The following is a 27,482-nucleotide window of genomic DNA, read 5'->3' as shown; positions in this document are numbered from 1 at the left end:
GACAGTAAGAGCACCCAGATGAGGGCCCAGAGTTCAGCTCTCTGAGCTGACCATCCCACAGGGAGTGCTTTGGCTTTTAGTACCTCTGTAGCCATGATGATGGCATAACCTGCCTTCCTTAGGCCATTGCTTAGGAAGCTGCTGCCATCAGTGTATAGGGTAAGGTTGGCATTTGTCAAAGGGGAGTCCTGGAGGTCCGGCCGGGTGGTATAGACTTCAGTTATGATCTCCAGGCAGTTATGTTCTGGTTCCCCTTCCACCTTTGGGAGGTATGTGGCCAGATTGAGGGCCTGCAGTCTAGGTTTATGTAAGGATTTTCTAGAAGTAACCTTTGATATTGAGTGAGCCTGGTGTTTGATATCCATTTCTGACCCTGACTGTTCTTAAGAGTGATTACTGAGTGAGGAATTTTTACTGTGTGCTGTTGTCCAAGAGTGAGCTTGTCAGCCTCCTTGATGATGAGTATGGCGGCTGCCAGAGCCCATAGGCAAGGAGTCCATCTGGAGGCGACAGGGTCTAATTTTTTTGACAGAAATGCAATGGGCTTCACCCAAGGGCCTATTGGTTGGGCTAGAAGTCCTAAGGCAGTTTTCTTTTTTTTCTCATGAACATACAAGCAGAAGGGTTTCCCGGTATCAGGTAGGCCTAAGGCTGGGGCCTTTCCAAGTAAGTCCTTGAGCTATCTGAAGGCCTTTTCTTGTCTTGTCTTCCCATTGTAGAGGCTGATTGTCCGGTCCCGTTAGTGAAACATATAGGGGCCTGGCTACAACTGAGAACCCTGGTATCCAGATTCTACAGAATCCTGCAGCCCCCAGGAACTCATAAAAGGCTCCTTTGGTGGTGGGCCATGGGATGTTAATTATCACGGCTTTTCGTTCAGTGCTGAGGGCCCATCTTCCTTGAGTTATCACGAATCCTAAGTATTTGACCTCTTGTCTACATAATTGAGCCTTTTTCTAGGATGCTCGATATCCTCTTTTTGATGAGTGATGTAGGAGGTTGAGTGTTGCTCGGCGGCAGGTTTCCTTAGTTGGGCTGGCAACAAGAAGGTCGACAACATATTGGAGTGCTGTGCAGCCAGTTTGTTCCCTGGGGAAGTCAGCCAAGTCAGAGGCCAGAGCTTCACTAAATATTGTTGGTGGGGCACCTGGGTGGCTCAGTGGGTTATGCCTCTGCCTTCAGCTCAGGTGATGATCTCAGGGTCCTGGGGTCGAGCTCCACATCGGGCTCTCTGCTGAGCGGGGAGTCTGCTTCCCTCTCTCTCTCTGCCTGCCTCTCTGCCTACTTGTGATCTCTCTCTCTCTCTCTCTCTGTCAAATAAATAAATAAAATCTTTAAAAATATATATATTGTTGGTGAATTTTTAAACCCCCGTGAAAGTCTGGTCCAGGTGAGTTCCATCTGGAGTCCCGAGCTGACATCAGTCCATTCAATGGCAAAGAGAGGTTGACTTACAGGGGCAAGGCGAATACAGAAAAAGGCGTCCTTCAGATTGAGGCAGGTAAACAGGCAGCGACTGGTGGGATCTGGCTTAAGAGGGTATAGGGGTTTGGCACCACCGGATGCGGAGTCTGAGCAACCCGGTTTATGGCACACAAGTCCTGGACAGGTTGGTAGTCACCGTCGGGCTTTTTGACTGGGAGCAGTGGAGTATTCCAGGAAGACTGGCATTTCACCGGAATGCCTGCTTCTTTAAGTTGCTCTAGGTGGGCCTATATGACTATTTGGGCTTCCTGTGAGATCAGATACTGCCTTTGCCATTGCGACTGTGTTCCAGCCTTTAGTTCTATAATGACTGGAGCTCACTGGATGGCAAGTCCGGGAGGGTTATCTTCTGCTCATACACTGGGTACTGCAGCCTGGTAGGCCTCAGGGTTTGTCTCAGGGTGCTCTTATTTGAACAGTCTCCATTCTTCGTCCTGGGGTGCGTTGAGGGACAAAATGAGTTGAGATCTGGAGGGTTTTAGACTCATGGTGGCCTGTGCAAAGATTGGAAGGAGATTTGTGCTCCTAATTTTGAAAGCAAATCTCTTCCCAGTAAAGGGAGTGGGCAATCTAGAACATACAGAAATTCATGGGACACTATGTGTCTGCCTAGTTTACAAGTTTGGGATTGGCAAAAGGGTTGGCTTGTGGCTCGATTCCCTGTGACACCCGTGATGGTTATGGTTTGTCCTGTAAGGGGTGCCACTGGTGTAGTTATTACCAAGTGTTCTGCCCCGGTGTCCACCATGAAAGTGATCTTTTGGCCTCCCACATTTACATCAACCATGGGCCCTTGGGGGCCTAACGTTAATGAGCCCAGTCCCTGTCAGTCCGAGTCTATGTTGGCTAGTCTGCTAAAGTCTGGATCCCGGTTTGCCTGGGTTTCAGGTTGGGTGGAGGATTTGAATGGTTTTGGCCTCTGATTTGGGCATTCATTCTTCCAGTGCCCCATTTCCTTGCAGGATGCCCATTGATCCTTTTTGAGGGCTCTGCATTGTTGAGGCTGTCCTCTTAACTGTTCTGGCAGTCCTTGTAGTTGAGAGTTTTATTGAAGGGCTGCAGTCAGCAGGGTGACCTTTTGTTTCATCTTCTTTTCAGCCTCGCATTTTGCTAAAGTCTCTAGGTTTCAATAGAACTTACTGGCTATTTCTAGTAGCTGGGTGATGTTCATCCTGACAAAACCCTTAAGTTTTTGGAGCTTGCAACAGATATCAGGAGCTGACTGTGCCACAAAGGCTGCATTTACCATCCATTGGTTCTCGGGTGCTTCTGGATCAAATCAAGTGTATATGTGGAAAGCCTTGCAAAGCCGCTCGTAGTAATTACCAGGAGTTTCTTCCCCATCTTGAGTCACATCAGCTGTCTTTGACATGTTGGTAGGTTTCTTGGCACCTTGTCCGAGACCTTGCAAGATGGCTTCCTGGTAGCGCTTGATAGCATTACAGACTTCTTCTGTGTTGAAGTCCTAGTTGGGCCGATTGTCCAGTACAGACTCCTGAACCCATCCCTCGGTATTCATAACGCCTGCTGGAGCCACCTCCTCGAGCCACTTATGTGCCTCCTGAAGGATTCTTCTTCTCTCCTCGGTGTTGAACGAGGTGCGAAGGAGCTGTTAACAATCTTCCCATGTTGGTCAGTGGGTTTGGAAGATGGATTCCATGAGGTCAATCATTGCCTGTGGTTTCTCTGAACATGCGGGAGTATGATGTTTCCAGTTTGGGAGGTCGGTAGTGGTGAAAGGCTAATAATAGATGATGGGCCAACCTGGTTGGGGGGTGCCATCTGCACCAATCGTATGAGGACCTCAAGTCTCACAGAGGGGCATTTGGTAAGCCGGGATCTCCCATGTTCAGAGGCAGCACGTGATGTTTCAGGGTTTGGGTTCTGGGGAGGAGTCCCCATCACAAGTAGTTGGGGGTGGTAAGGAGGCTGGTAGTTGAGACCACTGATGGTTGGGGAACCGGAGGTGGCAGGGAGACTGCAGCCATTGGCGGAATCAGAGGTGTCGGGAGAGGCTGCAGTTGGCGCTGGAATGGGGGGACGCAGGTTCCAACTGGTTCCATCCCTATGGAACCAGTGGCGATGGGGAGACCAAGGGTGGTGGGGTGCCGGGTCTCACTTCAGGAGCAGTCGGTGGTGGGTGGGGGGGGGCGGAGGAACATTCAGTCGTGGGAGCTCTTCCTCCAGGTCCCCTGATGTATGGCTTTATTCCAAGTACTTCTGGTTGGTTAAGTGATGAGGATCCTGCACTGTCCCTTACTATTTACACAGAACCGTGCCCATAGGGGAAGAGTTCTAGCTATTTCTAACCAGGAGTCAATATATGGAAACTGATCTGGGTGCACTGGGTTTCTGGTGATTACGTGATAAACACGTCAGATGGTGAGCAAATCTAAGGTTCCTTCTGAGGGCCATCCAATGTCGAAATTAGGCCATTCTAGCTCACAGAGGGTCCTGAGTTATCTCGGGGTCATATGAACCCTATAGTGACCACTGAAGCCCTTTTTAAAGTTTTTAAGCATGCAGTCTAAGACAGTGGGTTTACTGGATTTCCCTCCCATCGTGAATGATGTTGCAGACAAAGGGAGGGGATTTTTTTCAGATGCTGTCCTGCTCAAATCCCTCGAGGGAACTTAGGAACGTCTTAGCTAAGGTCTGTCCGTATAAGCCCCAGACCAGGCTACTCCGTGGAGTAGATGACTGTTATGCCATATGACGCTCTGCAAGACTCAGGGTGCAGCCCACTCAGACTCCTTAGCCTAAGCGGTGGAGCCGTACAGAGAGATTCACATAGTCAGGCACTCTTCACATTCAAGCAGGTTAGACAACCCCCTCTGGGTATTCCTGACTAATGGGAGGTGATCAGGCTCCCCTCCCATCCCCAATGGATGGGTCTGACTTGGGCAGTGGCCCCGGGGCTTACCTGGTCCTGATGGGTGGATCCAGCCAGTTGTCCTCGGTCTCCTATTGTTGGTCCAGCAGGTGGAGGCAAGCCACGGCTGTCCGGGAGAATCCATCTTTGGGTCTGCTGAAATCAGCAGGACATGCCTAAACCCTAGGGTATGTACTCCATTGTCCTTCATGGCTCATCTGTCCCACACCAGTGACACAATGGGCCAGCGGAGTTGGGTTTCCCAGTCAGGGAACCAAATGTTGGGGAAAATCTGAAGTGACCAAGGAAACTCAAGCAGCACATGGAAATCTGAGAGAACTCAGCTTTATTATCATTGGCAGGCTAGTGGGATCATTCCCCAAAGACTGAGCACCCAGCAGAGTTAGGGGTCAGTTTTTATGGTTACAGGTGATGGGAGATTGTAAGAGGACTTTTTCACAGTCTCTCAGGGCCGGCTGGCCCCCTTTATGCGGAAGTATAATCTATAAGTAAGCGTCTCAGGAGAGTGCTAAGTCACCCCAGGGAACTTCTTTTCTTAACCAAGCCGGATGGCCATCTGGTCTTTTTCTGTCTCAGTAGGAGCAATAGGTAGCAGCGGACAGGAAGGGGCTGAGGCCCTGGGGTCTCTATCAGTCTCAATAACATGTCACAAGTGGGACTGTGAACACACCCTTTGTCCTTCAAGTTGGTATATTTAAAAAGCATCTACTGAATGATGGGATAAGTGAGATAGGTAAATATAAGTATTTTTTAAACTTTTTCTTTTAAAAAATCCCCAAGTCATAAGTGTGCAGCTCAATGGGTATTTATAAAAAGAAGATAACTGTATGACTAGAGCCCAGATCATGACAAATATTACCAGGATCCTACAAAGCCCCTGATGTACCCTTCCGGTTGTTATTTCCTTCCCACGTCCTAAGGCAACCATTATCTTAGATTAGTTTTGTCTGCTTTTGAACTTCATGTAAATGTACTCGTTTGTATCTGGTTTTTCAATCAATATTATACTTTTCAGTGGCAGCCACACTGTTTAATGTGGTTGTAATTTATTTTCATTGTTATATATGATATCCCAATGGATGAATATAGGCTCTCATTAATAAGCAACTGGGAATTTCTAGTTTGGGGTTATTATGAATGTGTAATAATGAATATTATTATATACATCTCTGGTGAACATATGTGCATTTCTGTTGGGAATATACTTAGGAGTGGAATTTCAGGGTCATAGGTATATATATGTTCAGAAGTTCTGGACAAATGTTCTCCAAAGGAGACACATCAATTGATACCACCACTGTGTATAAGAATGTATAAGAATTTGTTGTTCCACACCCTCTCCAACACTCGGAATTGTCCGAGTTTTTCTTTTTTTTTTTTTAACAATTTTTTTAAAGATTTTTTACTTATTTGTCAGAGAGAGAGGGGGCGCACAAGCAGGGGAAGCGGCAGGCAGAGGGAGAGACAGACTCCCTGCTGAGCAAGGAGCCCCGCATTACCTGAGCCCGAAGGCAGACCCTTAACCTACTAAGCCACCTAGGCATCCCTGAATTTTTCATTTTAATTATTCTGATGAGTATATAGTAGTAATTTGCATTTCCTTGATTTGCACTGCCAGAGCCAAGATGAAGTAAGATCACTATTCTTTCCTGCTGACTACAACTAAAAGCTCAGATCAAAATAAAAAAAAAAAAGCAACTACCTGAGGACTCTGAAAAGTAAACAAAGATGGGCAGACTGGGGAGAATCAAAGCTAGAGAAATGCCCTGTTTGTTTTTGTTATTTTCTTCCACAGCTCTGACTTCAGGCCTGGTCTCTAATAAAACTAACAGTCACACAGGCAGCAAAAATGAAGAGAAATATTGTATTTTTTTCTTTTGAGAAATATTGTATTTCTAGCAGGTTAAATGGAGAAAAGGGGTTTCTGTGAGCCAAAGGTTGGGGGGGGGGTGGAACACCTGGCTCCCCCACCCCGCCCCGGCCTCCTTTTCTCCCTCTGGGCTTTTACTTGAGAGTTGGGCCTTTGACTCGGACCAAGAAAAACCCTATCTTTCTAAACAAGGGAACTCGGAAAGGAGGTCTCTGTGGTATGAAGGGCACAGAGGGAATCCACGTTTTTTTGTCTTATCTCTTTGCCCCAGTGTGGGCCCCAGTCAGCTATTGCTGCTATGGAAGACAGCTAGAAGTCCAAGAAAACCTTCTTATTTCTGGCAAGAGGGACACAAAGAGGGGTCCCTACAAAACAGAGAGCATGAAATGAATATCAAAAAGAGCTGTAGAAGGGGGCCCCCTAATTCTATGCATAAACTCATATAAATTCTGTGCTCACACCTGAACTAAGCATCTGCAGGAAAGACACAAAGCTGTATAGCCAAAGGTATATGAACTGAACTACAATTTAAACTACATTCGTCTCCCCTTATCCATAGGATATATGTTCCAAGACCCCCAGCAGAGGCCTGAAACTGTGTATATAAAACCTTATATATACATTTTTTCTATATATTCATTCCTATGTTAATTTATAGCTTAATTTATAAATTAGGCAATAATAACTAATAATGAAATAGACCAATTACAATAATTTACTGTAGTAAAAGTTACGTTAATGTGGTCTTTCTTGAAATATATTTTTGTACTGCACTTATACTTTTTTTTAAGATTTTATTTACTTATTTGTTTATTGAGCATGTGCAAGTGGCAGAGAGGGGCAGAGGAAGAGGGAGAAAGAGAATCTCAAGCAGACTCTGTGCTGAGCCCTGAGCCTGATGCGGGACTCCATTTCACTGCCCGGAGATCACGACATGAGCCAAAATCAAGAGTCAGACACACAAATGACTGAGCCACCCAGGCATACCTCACCCTTTTCTTTTTATGTGAGATGATAAAATGCCTAGAAGAGGAGATGAAGTGAAGTGAATGACATAGGCATTCGTAACACAGTGTTAAGCTACACCTGCCTGACCTTCTGAAGTCAGAATCATGTGCTTTTCATAGTTGATCACAGGTAACTGAACCCAGGGAAAACAAAACTGCAAATAAGGGGAACTAATGTACTGCCCAAGTTCCAACATAATTCTCCGTATTGTATGTATAGGGCAGACTCAAAGCAGAACAACAAAGCCTTTGAAAACTGAACTGATAGGGACCAGCACACACAGAAAGTGAGACTGAGTTTACAGAACTGTATCAAACTGGATTGATCACCTCCCAAAACAAAACAAAGTAACCAATATTCCCCAAAGGCTTTTAACAGGATCCATTCAAAATGTCCAAGATAAAAACTACAATTACTCAACAAAGAAAATTAATCAATATATAAAGAAGTGGGAAAATATAACCAATTCTCAAGGGAAAAAAAAAACCCAGCAGCTGCCAACACCTAAATGACTAAGATGTTAAAATCATCAGACTTTAAAGCACTTATTTTAACTAGGAAGTAGTTGAAAATGTTCTCTCTAGGTATATGTCATACTCTAGAAAAATTCTTATATTTTGGTACAGAAATCTGTGAATTAGAATGTTTATACCACCGCTTTTATAATGACAAACCTGTTAAATAGAAGGGATAAACCGCCACACAAAGAAATATTATCAGTATACAGCAGTAAAATTAAGGAACTACAATCACATGCAAATATACGCAACAACCTAAAACGAATTTGGAAGTACACTGTTGAGTGAAAACAAAACAAAACAAAAACAAAAACATAACAACCAACTATCCTTGTAAAGCTCAACAGTTTAGAAACATAAATTTTTAAAAAGCAAAAGAATAAACCCAAATAGAGGAGCGTGTTAACCCTGGAGAGAAGCAAGGGGTAAAAGACTGATAATTTTAACTGGCACTATCCTAGTTCTAAAATTATTGGTCGGTTCCCACGTGTACATTGCTTATGTTACATCGACGTACGCGTCAAAAACCAGTAAGTTTCTAAGTGATATCCGTGTGCTGAGTGCATGATTAAAGAACAGAGTTCTCAATCTTTTATTCAAATAACTTCTACAAATACTTGACTAGTCCATCATACCTCACCCTCTAAACCTACGCTGAGCAATCCGCGGTCCCAAACTCAAACCTGATTACAGTCACTTCCGCCTGGGCTCCCTAGCTCCGCCCATATGAGCGGAAGTATTTTTCTTTCGGGTCCTCCCGCCTGTAGGGGGCTCTCCGAGGCTTCCAGTGCCACGAAGGCCTCCCGCCTGGGCTGACCCTGCGGCGCCTGTTACTTTAGCTCTAGAGAATACATTTGCACTATAACTCCTTCGGCCAGAAAACAATCGCACAGGCATCTTACTCTGGACTATAACGTTCACACTCAATCCCCGCCGAGTGTCCTCATTATCAAGCCCTGGTGCAGTGGTGCGTCGGAGTCAGGCGTCGTTGGGAACAGCCCCGGAGTGCCGAAAGTCCCCAGCCAGCTTCCTCCTGCGAAGACGTAGCTGCGGGTGGCTGTGGTGGCGGCGTCCAAGATGTCGACCAAGAATTTCCGAGTCAGTGACGGTGACTGGATTTGCCCTGACAAAAAGTGAGTTCATGAAGGGTCCCGAATTGGGGCAGGGTTTATCGGTGGAAGTTTTTCCAGGTTCGCTGGGCGTTTTCCGTTCTCACGGTCTCTGGTACCTCAAGCCGGGTTGAGGCGGCGAACCGCCAGCTCCCAGGCAGGAAGGAGGCTCCAGTCTCTTCTCTCTGAGCTCTTTCGGGGGCCTTTGTTTTGAGGAGCTTTCCAGGTTTCCTCGACATTATCTCTCCAAGGCAGCCCCTCTTTTTCGAAAGCGAGATGGCCTACCTTTTGCCTCCACACCCCACCCCCGCCTCGGCCAGGTTTCAGCGATAAGGAAATCTCCAGAGTCGAGGCCAGCTTGCTATTGGATATGCCCCACGTGACTTTTTTCTGCGGAACTTTTATTCGCGGGAAGCTGCTTTCTCGAACTCGTCTTTTTGCTTCTCATAATTTGCCGTGGATTTTTGTTGGTTGTTTTGTTTTGTTTTTAATTTTTTAATTTCAGTTTTGTTCCCCACTGTTTGTGATTCCCCCCGCCTTGCCCAAACACTACCTTTCTTATATTTAAGAAATTCTGATTTTTTTCTCTTTATTGGTAATTTTCTCACAAGAGTTGAACCAATCACCTTGTTAAAGACGAGACGCGTGTGTTTTTGCCTGCTCAGCCCTGGAGATTCCTGCATCAGAGAAGCACGTGTTTCAGTAGCTGAGCTATTTGACATTGTTGCTGAAGCCAGTGTGCTCTGTTAAATTGCCACATTCTTTTGAAGGGTGCTCAAATAAATGCACCTATTTGGAAATACATGGAAAGTAATTGTCCAAAAAAATGGAAAGCACAACTCACGTTCAAATAAAAATCTGTGATTTCTTATTAAGTTAGCTGCAAACATCGTAGAGTTAGTAAAGAGGAGAAACTTTGAAACAAACATGGGCTTAATTCCAGTTCTATTGCTTACAGACCATGTAAGTAGGTTATTTAACTTTAAAAAACTGGTATAGAATAGCTCCATTTTAACGAATACACGATAGTATAGATAATGTGTAGAACAACAAAATATACAGAATGTGAATACTCTTGTTAGCTATTGGTAGTTTAGAAAAGTTAAATCAGTTACTGTCCCTAAAGGACATTAAATCCTTATTTCCCCAACATTTGACTTCTATGCACACCTTAAGTAGTTAAATGAAATATTGTTGTGTTTATTTAATAATAAATGGATGGCTCATTTGCATGAAGATTGGGATTATCTGAAGGATCAGGTCAGCCTAACAGTACTGAATAGAACAAATTCATATGCTACAAATAGCATTGGCCTAAGTGATACAGACTGTTGAAAACATTCAGAAGATAAAAAACTTGGGACGCCTGGGTGGCTCAGTTGGTTGAGCCGCTGCCTTCGGCTCAGGTCATGATCCCGGCGTCCTGGGATCGAGTCCCACATCGGGCTCCTTGCTCGTCAGGGAGCCTGCTTCTCCCTCTGCCTCTGCCTGCCATTCTGTCTGCCTGTGCTCGCTCTCTCTCCCTCTCTCTCTCTGACAAATAAATAAATAAAAAATCTTTAAAAAAAAAAAAAAGAAGATAAAAAACTTGTGATTTTTGTGTTGTCGGTTACTTGTAGAATGATATGCCTTTGATGGTGTCATTATGACAGCATATGCAAATACTTGAAGTAGGTCGAAGAGAGTACTTTCAGCTCTGTTACAGTTACGTGAATAAAGTATTATTTCTACAGTGTGTATATTCAGGATATATTTTCAGTGCTTGTTTGGGTCATAAGGCATTGATTTATGGGGGAAGATGTCTAAAAATTATATGGAATGCTCAGTTTAGTGCCCATTCCATAATTCACACATTTATTTCATTCTAGTATAACACCTAAAAGAAATCAGCTTTTTAAAATTTAAGATTTGCATGTCATTCAGAGCATTTAACAGGCTTTTACCAATATACAGATGCACTTTTAAGACCATTGTTAGAGAACCTGGTAATTTTCTTGTTTTTAATTATGTTTGCTGAATATAAACAAAGTGATATTGTGTTGCACCAAGTTGAGTTTATTGGTTGTGGTGGTTTTTTTTCAACTAGGTTTCAGAGGTTTGGTAAATAACCCTAGAAAACTCCATTTCCTTGTAATTATTGAACTTACCTGCACTTTTAGTTAGTATAACCTGTCTTCTTTCCTTAAATCCATCTCGTTTGTAAAAAGATTTTGTGGAGACCCATGAAGCCGTCTCTGATTTATCTTTATTTTCCCACTTGGTCCCTCTTTAGGATTATGTATTTCTTACAATACTTAATGTATTTTTGTACCTATCTTCTTCTTTTCTGTACTAGGATTTATTTTGAAGTTGTTTTAATTCTCGGTGCCTTTCAGTAATTGTTGAAGTGGAGACCTATCTCAGTTCAGCTTTGCCAGGGGGATTTTGTTATAATCAGTGGTAGATGCCAATAGAACACTGAAACACCGAGATCAAATGACTAACCAGGATCACATAACCAGTTAGCGAAAGATTGGAATATTTTATCCTGGACTTGTGATTTTAAATCATATGTTTTTTTTCCACCTCATTGCAAGGATTTGGGGAGGCGGAATTGGTTTTTTTTGTTTGTTTTGTGATTTGACTGAGATGGCATTAGAAGTTCTGGATGCGGGTATATAATAAGGACATATTAAAAGTTGTGCATATAGAATTTTTAAAATTCTTTAGATTTAAATAGTATCTCTATATTTTTTTTCTTTATTTTCAGATGTGGAAATGTAAACTTTGCCAGAAGAACCAGCTGTAATAGATGTGGTCGAGGTAAGCATTTAAGGAAGCTTCTATTACAACTGTATACGGACCATTTTTTTAATTTCCCCAGATTCGTAAAGCATTATTTTCCTATTTTCAGAGAAAACAACTGAGGCTAAGATGATGAAAGCTGGGGGTACTGAAATAGGGAAGACACTCGCGGAAAAGAGCCGAGGCCTTTTTAGTGCTAATGACTGGCAGTGCAAAACGTATGTGTTTTAAATTATCCGCTTTTTCTTCCATAATAACATGTCTAACCTTTACTTACTAGTATTTCCAATTCTTACTAGTCACATTGACAAACCAAGGAAACCTTTAAATCAAAGAAACGTTGATTGTTTAGTCTGTATCTGACAGAGTAGTATAAAGAATTCTTAAATTCTATTTTTTTTTAAGGGCAGTATTGGTTTTTACTGTGATGAATTATGTATACTAGTAAATGAATGCTTAAGGTAAGCTTGCATTCCAAAAAAAGGGCTATTTGAAACTACCAAAACCTACTTCTTTCTATTGAAAAACCTCAAAAATGTTTAGTCTCTATCATTAATACAAAATACACTACAAAATTCATTTTGCCTGTTTACAAGGTAGTTTTAGAATCATAAGTTGTTTGCCGTAATTATCTCTGATTAGGTAGTTTTCCTTAATACTTTTGATTTCCAAGTTCTGTATAGATTTTTTCCAACTTTCATCTTTTCTGTTGTGCAGATGAATTGCATATATGAAAAAGGACTGAATCAGAAGAGGGTTTTACATAAATTTCTGATCCGATAGTAAATTTGTATTGGAGAATTCTCCAACAGATTAAGTCACTGGATTTTTATATGCTGTGAAATTCAGTGTTTGCACTTACTCCTCAAAAAAAATTTAACTTTATTTGGAGGGTATAACCTTACTGTTCTTTGAGGTAAATTTGGAGACTGAAAAATTAGTGAAACCTTTAAAATGAATTTTCCCCTGAAGGCATCAAAATCTCTGTAGGTATAATTTGCCTCATATTTTTGAAAAAAAAAAAAAAAAATGACAGGCACTTCTCAAAATATATAGCTTTTGCTTCTCTGCTTAAATAGTTCAGTGTTTTGTTGGAATCTGTATTTTCTCTTCAGAAAATGTCCACTACTGGTACATTTTCTTTGTTTGCAATATTCTTAATAATTGTTTCTTTATGGTAGTGATTTCATTCTAGTTTTTATTTTAAAATTCTAGGATGTCTAAAAATTTACTTTTTTTTTTCCTGTTGTATTATAGCCTACTAATTTGGTATTTTTCTCTTCTAAAGATGCAGTAATGTGAATTGGGCTAGAAGATCAGAGTGTAACATGTGTAATACTCCAAAGTATGCTAAATTAGAAGAAAGAACAGGTAAAATACAATCACATTCTAACTAAATGATTTTAGAAAAACTAAAATTAATTGACAGTTCTATCATCTTCTCTTAACAAGAGCATAGTAGGTGAAGATTCTGTTTTGCCCTTAGGTTTTTATCTTGGTATTTTTCTCTCATACCCAAAAAAAGATCATATTTAGTTTAATAATAACACAGTTTACAAAATACAGTATTAGAGAGTTCTATGCTGACAAATAGTGATATTAGAAAGGGCAGAGTGTGGATGCCTGGGTGGCTCAGTCAATTGGGTAGCTGCCTTTGGCTCAGATCATGATCCTTGGGTCCTGGGATGAAGTCCCACATTGGGCTCCCTGCCCAGTGGAGAGCCTGCTTCTCCCTCTCCCTCTGCCTGCCGCTCTGCCTACTTGTACTCTCTATCTCTCTGTCAAAGAAATAAATATTAAAGAAAAGAAAAGGGCAGAGAGGCAATTCTTTTAAGATAATTGTCTAAAGGTTAGGCAGTAATTCTCAACTTTAGCTGTGCCTTGGTGTCATTTGAGAAACTTTTTAAAAAACAGATTTCAAAACAGAACTGTGAAAGCTCTTTGGGTGTGTGTCCCAAAAATCTGTAGGTGATTTGGGTGGTGTTTGGTAACCATTGGCCTAAGTAATAGGTTACCTTTGGCTTTGTGTGTTCTCTGTGGTGAGATGAAAATATTTACCTAATCGAATATAGTTTTTCAGTTATCAGCAGTTAACCCAACCATATTATCAAATCTGACTTTATCATGTAGTGACTTAGACATCACATAAACAAAGGCTTCTATATACAGTTATCATTGTCAGACTTGGACTTATTAAACTACTTCCCTGTTTCTTTTCCTTGAGAACTTCACACCACTTACACTGTGTGGTTTCTGAGGGTATGAGACTCATTAGCCCTTCCAGAATCACCTGGACCAAGCCTTCGAGGCTGCAACAGAAATCCTTGTTTTATTCTCCCCCTTTTTTGTTTTTTTATTTTTGTTTTTTGTTTGTTTGTTTAATAATAATCTCTCATGTGAGATTATAGTCCAGTGTCCTAGATATTTTTTCTTTTTCAATCCTCAAGTGTTACCCTACTTTTCTCATTCTTGGCCTTTAAATTGATTGGGTAGATTGGAGCCTTCTCATAAGAGTCTCCCTTTTTTTTCCTTTCTTCACCTTTAAAGTATATATTTTATCTTTTTTGATCTTTTTTCTTCCCACACCTCTGGTAGTTTGTGTCCTTTTTAGATTCATCATCATCTCCCTGGCCACAGAATATTTGTTGAGTTTCTTCAAGATCCAGTCTCTTAAGTTTTCTTTCTTTGCCTTTATTTTCTGGGCATTTTTTTCTGAGCCCTTAGTTAAAGTAATCTTCAGCACACATAATACTCAGATGTATGTCTTCAGCTGAGCCTTCTTTGACCCATATATTAAACTGCCTATTGAACAATACCATCTGAATTTCAACCTTATTATATCCAAACTGAACTCATGATTTTCCCCCAGGACCTGGCCCTCTTCTAGTGATCTCTTTCTCATGATTAGTACTACCCACCGTATGCTTGTTGCGTAAGCCAGAAATCTAGATGTGCTTAGTAACTCCTTCATTTCTCCTCTGTTCCCCGCCCCCTTCCTCCCGCAAAATTCTTTTCCACCACTCCCCTAGATAGGAATACCACTAAATCTTGTCTTGGAGAAATAGCTCCTTAGCTGGTGTCTGTATATATTCTGCCCCCCTTCTCTGTTGGCAGCCAGAGATATGATGTTTTATTTTGTTTTCCAGAGTAAAAACTTCATTGGTTTAAAACTGTTTTGTTTATAGGATAAAGTCCAAAATCTTTAACAGTTTTTTGAATTGTATTCCCGAAAAGCCTTTTATCTATTCACATTCTCTGACCTATTTTATGAGTCTTTTAAGTTTCACTATTACAAGAGCAACTGAAGTCCTCAAAGTTTGATGTCTTCACTTCTCCTTTACCTAGTATTTTTTTCTGTGATTCTGGTGTCTTGACTCTTTCCCACTTCTCTGGCTATAACTAGTAGTCTTTGCTGGTCACAGTTGTAGGTGTGAAATAACCTATACCATTGCTCTCCAGTGTTTCTTTACTATTTTTAATAAGGAAGTCCAAAGTTCTGGGAAACTTTTCCTAAGCATGAGATAGTTTGCGTAAAAGAAAAGTTGATGTACTACTGAAAGATTGCTGACTTCTCCGTTATCCCTTCAAATAATTATACAAATAATTTACTTAGCCATTCTTCTATTTTGAATAGTTTATACACTAGTAATGTTCTTGTCAAAAATTAAGTTTTTTCTATGGCCTATATGAGAACATGAAAATAGCTTTATATTTGCTATGATACTCATTTTAAATTAATTTTACAGGGCTCTTGGATTAGGCAGCTGCGGTAGACTCGGGTCGTGATCTGGGGTCCTGGGATCCAGCCCCACATCAGGCTCCCTGCTCTGTTAGCCTCTTCCTCTGTCCTCTCCCTGCTCGTGTTCTTTCTCTCTCTCATTCTCAAATAAATAAAATCTTCTTTTAAAAAAAGTAATTTTACTTACATACCTATGCAGAATTACCTGTGAATTACAGTTCACTTTCTAAATCCTGCAATAATTTATTTGCCCTATCATTTTTCAGCTGTAAATTACTTTAATATGAACAAAGAACTGTCTAAAAGTCCAACTATTGGTTTTAAATAGGATTGTTTTAATATTTTTACATGTTTCCACATATTAACAGTCTGGTTTATCAGGCATTTTTCTGTACTGCTGACCTGAAAATAATCATGCTATTGCATTATATTTGTTCATTTTCCTTTTTTTGTTTTCATTAGTGAATTAATTCCCATCTAAATCCTGTGGATTTTTTGGGACTTGTTTTTTAGTTTTTTTCTCCTTTTAAGTTTTTAGAGTTTAGTTTTTTATTACTAATCATCTCTTAAAATGACTTATTTTCCATCTAGATCCTGTGAAATTTTGGTTTTTTCCTACTTTTAAGTATTTTGAAGCTTATATCTTTATTATTAGTCATCTTTTAAAAGTTTGCTATTACACTACGCATACCTTAATCTCAGGACATACAAATAAAATATTAAATATATCTAGAGATAAACTATAGTGAATTACAACTTTCCACAGTATTTGTAATCTAAAATTAGCATTGAGTATGAGCTGTTTTCTTGAGGTTCAGGGTATACTTGTTTGTACTCGTTTTTCTCTTTTTATATTCAATTTCTGAAAAGCTAGAGCCAAGATTTTAGTAAGGAAAAGTTATTACTGTTATTTAATACACTCTTCATTTGTACATTTCTTCGCGTACAGAAGCAATAGGAAATTCTTTTATAATATAGTTGAAGTCCATATTGTCTCTGAAATAAGGCAGGAGGAGGAAAGAGATCACATGCAAGTATTTGAGGGATAAGCACCTACACATTGCAGTGTTCACTGATACAGACTCTAATGAAGATAAGATTAATTTAATGTGGTTTTTTTTTTTTTTTTAAGTTAAATTTATTACATTCTGTTGTTGGGACAGTTATATCTCTTCTGCTATTTGTGTCTCTTATAAAATCATGATAGGGTAAATGATCATTTTTTAAATGCCCATGATTGTCAATATTAAAGCCACATAGCCTAAGGTCTTTAAAAATACTTTTTTGTTCATAAATTTATTTAGGTTTTGCACATTCATGAAATCCTTAAATCTTGGACTCACTGCCTTTGTGCACTGGTACTGCTCTGTAGCATGTGCAGAAGTACTTAGATAATGTTGCTCTTGCTGACATAGGTCTGTTATGTTTTCAGTGGCAGATTTATTCAAAATCTCACTCTCTTTCTCTAAAACCAGCTTGTTTCTCTTAAGCCTGTGTCAAACTGTCGATCTAATTATAGTTAGTTGTGACATCAAAGAATAGTGGTTTGCTGATCTTGATTACTTTTTAATAGAATATTTTCATTTTATTTATTTATTTATTTTTAAAGATTTTATTTATTTATTTGACAGAGATCACAAGTAGGCAGAGAGGCAGGCAGAGAGAGAGAGGGAGGAAGCAGGCTCCCTGCTGAGCAGAGAGCCCGATTCGACGCTTGATCCGAGGACCCTGGGATCATGACCTGAGCTGGAGGCAGAGGCTTAACCCACTGAGCCACCCAGGCACCCCGAATATTTTCATTTTAAAATTTTATTGCCTACTTCATTGAACGTCTAAGTGACTTTGAACAATATATTAAAAATAGTTGTTTAAAACCAACTTGGGTGTCGTTTATTACGTCATCATGTTTGTTTATATAATGAGGAATATTCCAAGCCCTAGCTACATTTTATTCCAGTAGAAGTTCAGCATATCCAAAGATACCAGTCTATTTGCAACTGTACTCAGTGAAATTTGATTCTTAGTTCTTACTGAGTCCACTTGTCTCAGAAGAATTATGATAAAGTACAGAGGAAAGTCGTTTTAAAACTTGGGTTATAGCATAGATTTGAAGGAGGTGTTTTCCACTTGGGTATCCCATGCATAGTCTAAGTCATACAGGACATTTTAAAATTGAGAAGAGCTAGGAATGTAGCAACAGGCTTTTTTTCAGCCAAAGTATCTAAGTTTAACACTCTTCTCTGTAGTGATGTTGTTTAATACGCTTTTTTTAAGGTAGTAATTTATTAGCTAGGCAAATGTAACTGATGAGAATTTTCTTTTTTCTCCATTGCTTGGAGGCAGTTTTGACATTTTTGTTGTTGTTTTTGTTTTTGTTTTTGTTTTTTTATTTATTTGACAGAGATCACAAGTAGGCAGAGAGAGACAATGAAGCAGGCTCCCTGCTGAGCAGAGAGCCCGATGCGGGGCTCCATCCCAGGACCCTGGGATCATGACCTGAGCCGAAGGCAGAGGCTTTAACCCACTGAGCCACCCAGGCGCCCCAATTTTGACATGTTTTTATTATTTTAATGAATTGTCATAGGGTAACAATTTATGCCCCCTCCCTTTTTAGGCTATGGCGGTGGTTTTAATGAAAGAGAAAATGTTGAATATATAGAAAGAGAAGAATCTGATGGTGAATATGATGAGGTAAGCTGTATGTTCATGTGCAGATTGAACACAAATTAGAACACATTAAAAAATACCTAAAATGCAAAGGAATAATAAATGTATATTTTTGTAAGTATATTCTGTATTCTTTAAGACAGCTTATCATTTTTAGAAGTCCTAACTTAAATACATAATTGTTGCAGTTAACTTGAAAATATTTATTTACTTAAATATGTAAAAGTAATTTCTTAGAAAAAATAGTAATTTTAAAACATTTCAGCTGACAGAAATATGAAACTTTTTCTCTAGTTTGGACGTAAAAAGAAAAAATACAGAGGGAAGGCAGTTGGTCCTGCATCTATTTTAAAGGAAGTTGAAGATAAAGAATCTGAGGGAGAAGAAGAGGATGAGGATGAAGATCTTTCTAAATACAAATTAGATGAGGTAAATGATTTCCTTGTCTTATTTCCCCTTAGTCTTACTTGAGCTATGATATAACGTGAATCTTTTCAGTGGTCTTTGTCCAGTAGTGAAGATATGTTTTTATGTATTCATTTGTTCTCAAAAAGATTTTGAACTTCACTCTGCCAAGCAGTATTCTCTGGAGTTACAGTAATGAGACAGAACCATCCTTCTTTTAATGGAACTTCACTTCTAGAGCCGAAAGACATAAATGAATGAGATAATTTAGATAGCAGTGGTAGTGTAAAGATAAATATAATAACAGATCATGAGAAGAGCTACTTTGATTTCAGTGGATGGAAAGATTTTTGAGGAGGTGAATTTGAGCTGAGACCTTGAATGATAGAATGATATTAGGTGCTGGCCACAAGAGCTGTGATCAGAGCACGTTCAGACAGAGAACAGCAAATAGAAGTCATTTAAATAAAGGAAAGAAACAAGCAACATCAAAAAATCGTAATAAACTAATGTGGTTAGAGCAGAGGGGAGAATGTGGTGAGAGGGTCAAACACTATCAGGTCAGGTGGTATCCATTCTGTGAGTCGAGAGTCTAAAGTTTTATGGCCTGTTGTATACATCCAGATTAAGGGTACATTTGAGGTCTGATCCTAAGAAGCCCTCAAATGCTACTTAACAAATCATTGTGGAACAATTTTTTTAAAGCTTGTTTCTTAACAAATGAGATCAAGCAAATCTGATCTGTTTCAGATTCGTGACTGTATAGTAAGATACTGGGGAGGCAGAATGGATTTCTAGAGTTAGGGAGACTACGTGAGAGGTTATACTGTAATATACTAAAGAAAAGAGCAAAGTTGTGAACTTAGACTAAAGAAGAGGGAGTCAAGGACTTTTCAGAGGAAAACAAAATTCTTGACAAGCTTACTTGGTAATTGTGACAGAAAAAGAAGAAATGAGTATGACTTTTAGGTTTACTTTACTGAAATGTCTGAGATAGTCATCTGTTTATCTGAGACGAGGAATATAGTGGGCAGATTATAAGATTGAGAATTTGCTGAGATGTCGACAGAACCATATATCTGTTGATGATACCATATATTTATATGGAGATGTTGAGTGCACAGAACTGTTCATCATTCCTAGTAGATAGCATTCATACACAAATGTGTAAATAATTGAATGAATTCTTATTAGGATGAGGATGAAGATGATGCTGATCTCTCAAAATATAATCTTGATGCCAGTGAAGAAGAAGATAGTAATAAAAAGAAATCTAATAGACGAAGTCGCTCAAAGTCTCGATCTTCACATTCACGATCTTCATCACGCTCATCCTCCCCCTCAAGTTCAAGGTCTAGGTCCAGGTAAACGGGTACAGGTCAAGGGTAACACCAGTCAAAATGTCAGTATCTAACTTCTTTATTTATAAATTTTGTTTTTCTTGACTGAATAAGCTTTCCTTCTTATTTTAGAAGTTTCATTTAAGTCAACATTTACAAAATAATTTTTCTTAGTGGCATGAAGTTATTGTCTGGTATTTTCAGAAGTGCAAAGTTTTAATGTGAAACTTCCTTAGCCCATTTTTTGGCACCATGCCTTTTATTAAAATAGACTTTAAAAATTAATTTAAATCATTACATATAGTGATACTTATTTAAAGAGGTAGTATACATTTAGGTACTTTTAAGTAAAAGGAAGATTTCACTCATGATGTCAAAGGCGAGTATAGAAATTTTCTAGACACTAATTAAATCATTGGTTAATGGACAATGTTTTAATAATTTACTTTGATATAAGTATTTTGAGTAAAGGAGGAAATTCAGACATATTAGTTCTCTTGGCTTAATGCTCGAGATTTTGAGATGTCCAGGAAAAAGGATTTAGTTGGTGTTGTACTTGAATATAATTTTGCTAGTAATGTAAAATTTTAATAATACCTGATTGCATAGTCAGCAATGAAAATTTTAGGTGAGCAAAAGCAGTACCTTCTATAGGCAGTGTTCTCTTGAAGAATTTTATTCATGGTGCAGTGAAGCCATGGGCCTTGAATTTTAATGGTATTTAGGGACAAAAATATTAGCTAATTGAGTACTTAACAGATAATTTTTATTTGAGTACTGTAAAGTCTGAAAGCTTACAGGTGTGATAATACAATTTTAAGATTTAAATGTAATAGTAATCTTTTTCTGCAAGGTATTACTTTAAGGGATAAATTAAAGGTATATATTAGGTTAATAAGTGAATTTTATTTTCTTTGTGATTTTTAAAATTTAAATTGGCCGTATCTCCCCTTGTGTCATTTTTCAGTAATTACCTAAGACAATGACAGGATTGTTAATGTGTTTTCTCTTTAATTCCCTAACCTTTGAGTAGACAGAAAACAGCGATTAAACAAACATACACATGGCATTATACTTAAAAAAAATCATTATTAGCTACAGACTAAGGAAACAAGGAGATTGTTAGAGATCGGGGAAATTGATAGAGATCTATCAGAGAAATTAAATTATAAACAGCAGTATTCATTATTCCTGGATGTGTAAGTCCTCAGTTGCTTTAAAAATTATTCGCGAACAGAAAGTACTTAATGAAGTGAGGTAATGCTTAGTGTTTTTATTTGTACAATTTTGAGTGATTTTTATAGTAATTTAGGCAAACTTGGGAAGTGATAGTTCTTTTTTTTTTTTTTTTTTTTTTTTTTTTTTTTTTTTAAACTAGCTTAAGTTTGGGCGTAACTATTGAAGCAGTAAACTGTTTGGTTACCGTAAAATACTGTATTTTGAAAATATCTATCTCAAATAGCTGTCTTTTTATATGAAAATGAACTCTAATATATATTTTTCTTTCAGTGTTCATTTCACAAAGTTCATTTAAGTGGTCCTGGAAAAAAAAATCCTTCCATGTTGTTCCAGGTCCCGTTCAAGAAGTTCTTCCAGTTCGCAGTCAAGATCTCGTTCCAGTTCCAGAGAACGTTCGAGATCTCGTGGGTCGAAATCAAGGTGAATGAGGTAGCATCTCTCTGTAAAGAGAGAGAAAAAATATTTAAAGGCTGCAGAAGGCGTTGCTGCTTTTTTCCTCTTATTTTGCTTCTACTTGTCAATTTTATTTTAGCATTAGAAAACTAATGCACTTGCCTCAGCTTAATTTTCTCACCATGAGATGTTTCCATTGCCAGCAGTGTGCCAAGACATTCCCATGATTGAATTAAGGTTGCAATTTTGCATAATGCAAGGTTTGTTATTTTTGTGCTATCTAAAATGTGCTGAAGTAGGAAGATGGAGCCAAGTCTTATCATCAGATCTCTAGTACATTAAAGTCATGTTTGCAATAATAGTTCTAATAAAATTAGAAATATGCAAAGAAAAAGTTTACTATGTTCTTAAAAGGAAGAAAATTAACCTTGCCCCCAAACAGATTTTGTTTTATAAGGCAGTTCTTTCCGTGTTTACAGGAACTGTTTTATCATTTACATCAGATAAAGTTTCTGGAATGTTTCATATATATATTTCCATTTTTTGGCAATATATAAAATACTACAGAATTACAAATACAAAATGTTTTACATAAATACTATATATAGAACAAACACTCCTTAAACTTTATAAACTAAAGTGTGGTTGGTTAAAAAATATATATGTTGGTTACTCTAGGTAGGATGTGGTCTTAAACAAGCATTACTGTTAACTTCAGGTTGCATTTAATCCAACCTGTCAAGGAAAACAATTTGTGGAGAAGCAATTGAAATATTAGTGTTTACTTTCTTGAAGTTTTTCCTAAATTTGGTCAAAATATGCTGCCCTTAAGTTGATTTATTGATCATTTATTTAAAGCAGCTAACAAGAATAGAAAACGACTAAAATTCCACTTGTGTGGAAATTCACACTGAAGTTTTAGGATAGTTTTTTGGTAACAAACACTTGCTTAGTAGAGCCAAATCTGTAGCATTAAAGGGCATTTGCAGTTTAACATTAAAGGAAGAAAGAATGGTATGCAGGCTTGTATTAAGCCAATACAAAATGGAGAGCAAGTGAGTTTGTTGTTACTATGTATTATCTATGTTTTAGTACTTTTATTTGAGTGCTTCTTAGGTGAAGATCCTTAAGTCCTATATCCCTTTGGGAAGTACTAGAATTCAGATTTACAGAACAGCCTTCATGTTCTTCCCAAACATTATTTTCATTGCTTATAACTTTCCAAAGAATTCTCCTTTTGGGCTTTCTGATTTTATTTTAAGCCCAAAGGTGAATTTTTTGGGAAGTTTGAGCTAAATTCCTTCAACCAAAATAAGTAAATGAAGAAAAAATTTTGCATTAAACATTTGCACATTTACTTCTACCTGAAACATGTGAATGTCAACACTTCATACTTCATGAATAATAGTCCTTCATAAAAATACAGATTGTTAATATAAATCAAAGTTTTAAAGTTATTCATTTTATTTTTCTTTATTTGGCAGTTTAATACTTATTGTTCTTTCCCATTGCTGTCCTCTATCCCTTCCTTTTGTGTAGCAACTCAACCAATAGGTTGCATAATTCCTCAGGGAATTATTATATTTGCCTCAGGAAGTTGTATATAACACAAGTTTGTTCCCAAATGGGATGTTTTCTAGACATAAAGTCATGCCAATGCAGTTACCTTTTGGTTTTGTTATTTATGTATACTTTAAAATGTAAGTCTTAAGTTAAAAAAAAATTAATTCCTTAATATGTTAAGCTGGTTTTAAATTATAATTGATGAATGCTTAGAATGTTAAAGTAATTGTACTTAAATAGAATTGTTTTCATGGTTGAACCCAGATGTCTTCTGTTGAGTATGCAGTAAGTATTCCTTCTTACAAAGTTTTCAGTTGTATGTTCTGTTTATTTTTGGAGCTATCTGTTAACTAAACGATCTGCCTCATTTCTTCTTTTAATGAAATGTTTGATTTGTTTCTCAATCAATGAAGATCCAGCTCCAGGTCCCACAGGGGCTCTTCTTCCCCACGAAAAAGATCTTATTCAAGTTCATCATCATCTCCTGAGAGGAACAGAAAGAGAAGTCGTTCTAGATCTTCTTCATCTGGTGATCGCAAAAAAAGACGAACAAGATCACGGTCACCCGAAAGGTTTGGGTTTCTGTAGAAATAAGAATGGGTGTTCTTAAGTGTGTTTATTAGATTAAACTTCCTAGTCAAGGATTAGATTTTCGTTTTCTCCTTGTTCCAATTTTAAATTACACTTTTCAACTTTGAACTTCAAAACCATTAATTATTTTGTTTATCCTGTGTGCTTGATCCGGTTGCTTAGAAAAGTCATAGAACAAACTACTCTTCCCACTATCTGGTCATTTTATTGTTTAAATTTTTATTTTCGTATATGATTATTATAGCCAACTCTCGGTTATTTCTGTCTTTTAAGATTGTAATTCAGAGGCTGTATGTAGAAATAATTTAAAAGTTGATTTTTTAAATGTATTGATTTATGTTCTTGAGTTTACATTAAATATTAGAAATCAGAATTCTGGGGCCTCTAGTAAAAAAATTAACTATTTTATCATTGGAAATCTTTTCTCATATAAATATGTATAAATGCATTTCCACAGCAAATTACTGTTTTATGCCCTTCATCTATAAGGACATAAGGAAATTGTTCTTGTAGCTAATAAATTTTTCATCTTGCAGTCCAAATCTTTTATTTTTTTTTCTCCCTAAGAGAAAGACCTTTACTAGATCACCTTACTGTATTGACATTTTTAAAATTTAGAGAGGGCAGGTGTCATCTGTCAGCCTTTTCTGTAACAGGCTAATTAATTACTCTGTTTCATTAACTTTCTCTACATTCTCAATGTCTAATTATATAGGCATTTTAATGATTTCCTTTGTAGTCTTTGCAAATTTTCCATATCCTTTCAGCTTCTGAAAATAAGAAATAAGTAGAATCTAATTATTGCTGGGTTCATTGGTAGAGTTAACTTCATAATTCCTTCGTGTACAGAATGATTAATTTTTCTTCACATTTTAAAGTTTAGATATTAAGGTTACACACAACTAGTGTTGTTTTTGTGCATTTGTTCCTTTGTAAGAAAATTACTCCTTACTTGAGTGAAATTCATTCTGTTGCTTTCTTACCACTCTGCAAATTTATATCTTAGCCACATATAATCCCCCTAGTTTGTTGTCATCTAAACTTAATGAACATGTTCTCTATTCCATAAGCCAGGTGATTGGTGAAAACACTAAACAACCCTGAGCCCAGGGCCAACCCCTCGGAACACCACTACTTTACCCAGGTTGATATATTGACTTATTCATATTAGCTGCATGAATATAACCCTATAACTAATTGTACAATCATCTTGTGTGACCTAGATTTCCAAACGTAATTATTTATGAATAGATATTTTCATACACAGAAGCCTTGCTTTATTCATTTTACATATAGACTTACACTACAGTGTATCACAGGGATTGATTTAGTCACACTTCCATTACCAAGTTTATATGCTTTTGTTGTATATTATCTGTAATTTTACACATTTCTGCAAGGCTTTTCTTCATTACCTTAAATAATTGAGAGGTGGCTATATCTTGAAAAGAGAAGATACATGTAAATTGTAGAGAATTTTAAATTATGGTTATGCTATTACTGGGCTCACACCCAACATCTAAATACTAGTTAGTTGTTATGTGTATACATTTGTATCTTACATATTAATTATTTTGCCAGCATATTAAGGTTTTATTTTTTATATTTTCACAGTCTTATGAATAAATGCTGGATAACCAGCTTTAGCTTACTAGATTATCTGCTTTCTCCTTATGTCTTACAGGCACCACAGGTCATCATCTGGATCATCCCATTCTGGTTCCCGTTCAAGTTCAAAAAAGAAATAATGTATTAAAATTTACATCTTAAAAAAAAATCAGTACAGTGCATGAAGCATATTTTTTAAGAAGTTGGTGTCTTACTTGGTCAGAAGTGCTAAATCTGCTAGTAGAGGTGCATGCCTTTCATTGCTTTTCAGATCAATACAGCTGTGTTTATTTGTGAAGTTAAAAGTTAAATAGTATTTTAAGCCATAATGTCCCAAAATATATGCTCTATTTATCATTCATTATTTACAACCATTTGCTTCACTTAAAACCATCTCAGCTATGGCAAAGTACTTTGTTTCCTAATTTGAACTCTTGTTTTTTTTCATTTCCGAATATGAACTGTCTATTGACTGAAGACAGGATAACCTAGGCTTGCCTGAACTTGGGCATGGAGGCAAGACTGTGGTAAAGTAGTTGGAAACAATCTGTTCATGACAATTTGGGAAAAGGAGTCATCCTGTTTATGTTAAATCTATGTCAAAGTGATTCTTATCAGAAAAAGTTAAAACGGTTGAAAACAGCCCACTGGAAACTTTTATTTGAAATTCCCTATGCTGAGGGTGCCTTAGAATCTTTGTCTCTCTCTTACTCTGTTTCACTTTTTGTATCCCCACATTTAATGAAGAAAAATCTTCTGAATTGCAGAAGGGATGTTATTCATTTCTCCTTGACACATAATTTTGAGCAAAAGTGTAAAACCAGTTCCTCTCTTTACTGGCATTAATGATGAGAAAATCATCTATTTCAATATGTTTATCTTAATATTTTAAGAAGCTTTATGTGATATCCTTTAAAAACCCAGTTATCACATATGGTAAGGTAGACAAAGTTAAATCATAGTTAATGAGGAACAAATTGAAGAAAGCTTCAGAAGAATATTTCTCTGAGTGAAAGACCAACAGAGATTCTGTGAATTTAAGTGAACATTTATTTGCCTTGGGATGTCCAAACACTGCATAAAATTTTCTTTTGAGTAACAAATGAATGCTTATTTCTGCATGACATGCAGAATTACTTACTGTTCTATTCACTTGAAATTACTTATGGCTTAAAATACTTTGAGAGTTTGTTTTATTTCTCAAAATTAAAATCTGGTCACTTGAACCCCATTTTGTCCTCTGGCTTAAAAACAGAAAGGTTTCTCTTAGCAGTATCTTCAGTGACAATGCAAGGTAAGTATATTAAGGGAAATCGACAGTGCACTTGGGGACTTTTTGTCATGGGGGTCAGTATCCACTTTTTGGTTTTTTTCCTTAATTTTAAATTATTGTCTACTGCAATTTAAAATTTTAAAGTTTTAAGGTGTTTAGTAGACAGACCAAACAGAATTATTTTTTATTTTAAAATGAGTGATTTTTCTCTTCAAGTGATCTAAAGATGAAAGCAAAAATATCTTATGTAGAAGTATTTTGACGATATTTTTACAATGAACGTCCCCTTGTTTTTTTACGTCTTAATTTCCTTTGCTACATTTACTGTAGGTTGCACAAGAACTTTTACTCTCTTGTAATTGTGCCTCAGACTTCTTGAAAGTCCACCTTCTAAAATTGCCCAGATGATCTTCTAGAGTCTACATGTTACCATTGGTTTATTCTTGTGCTTTCTGTATTTGAAACTTTGGCTGTACTAAGCAAATGCAAGGTTATAAATTTAGCTAATAGTTTACAGACAATTCAGATGATTATGATTTCATTTGGTTTAACTAAGCTGTACTAGTTCATTTCATGAGGAAATGATGCTGTAGACAAATGTAAATAAAGCTGTGAGTCAAGCATCGAGTGGCATTTGTGAGAAATAAATTAGAATTTTTAAGCTCTGAGTTAATGTTCATTTTTAAATTATAGTCCTGTTACTTTTGATTGTGCATTTTAAATTCTTTATATTCCTTTACCTTTGTATAAGATCACCCTGTGTTTATATGGGAGTGCTTCGTTTAAAACATACCAGATTCATGATCAACTATAACCCTGGATACTCAAAATTATTGTGACTTTCTTTTTCATGGAGAATACCCAAATTCGTTAACTATTTCCTACCACAACATCACACAGTTTATTTCATGTGCTAAAATAGTACTCCATAGTGTGCTTCTTGAATTAACTTAAAACTGACTTTTGGACACTGAACAACTATTTTAACTGCTAAATT

At 37.5% G+C, this 27,482-nt stretch overlaps 1 protein-coding gene across 3 annotated transcripts; it reads left to right on the top strand.

The window, feature by feature from the left end:
* The first annotated feature begins 8,468 nt into the window (after nt 1–8,468).
* On the top strand, nt 8,469–27,153 carry LOC111143161 (zinc finger RANBP2-type containing 2). 3 transcript variants are annotated; one of them, XR_002640314.1, is made up of 11 exons: nt 8,469–8,907; nt 11,633–11,685; nt 11,777–11,885; nt 12,956–13,038; nt 18,021–18,097; nt 18,368–18,502; nt 19,673–19,842; nt 21,391–21,477; nt 23,427–23,585; nt 24,679–24,748; nt 25,289–27,153. XR_002640314.1 is itself a non-coding variant. In XM_022496671.1 (11 exons), exons 1-10 carry the CDS (start codon nt 8,852–8,854, stop codon nt 24,706–24,708), a joined length of 963 nt encoding a protein of 320 aa, XP_022352379.1. In that variant the 5' UTR covers nt 8,469–8,851; the 3' UTR covers nt 24,709–24,748; nt 25,289–27,153. The 3 variants fall into 3 exon arrangements, 2 of the variants coding, with proteins under 2 accessions (XP_022352379.1, XP_022352378.1); XM_022496671.1 differs by having other exon boundaries at nt 24,675–24,748; XM_022496670.1 differs by lacking the exon at nt 24,679–24,748.
* The last annotated feature ends 329 nt before the right edge of the window (nt 27,154–27,482 follow it).

This window comes from Enhydra lutris, unplaced genomic scaffold (genome assembly GCF_002288905.1).
Source record: "Enhydra lutris kenyoni isolate GAN:26980312 unplaced genomic scaffold, ASM228890v2 scaffoldscaffold9, whole genome shotgun sequence".
Lineage (NCBI taxonomy): Eukaryota > Metazoa > Chordata > Mammalia > Carnivora > Mustelidae > Enhydra > Enhydra lutris.
This window is presented reverse-complemented; position numbering and strand designations above follow the sequence as displayed.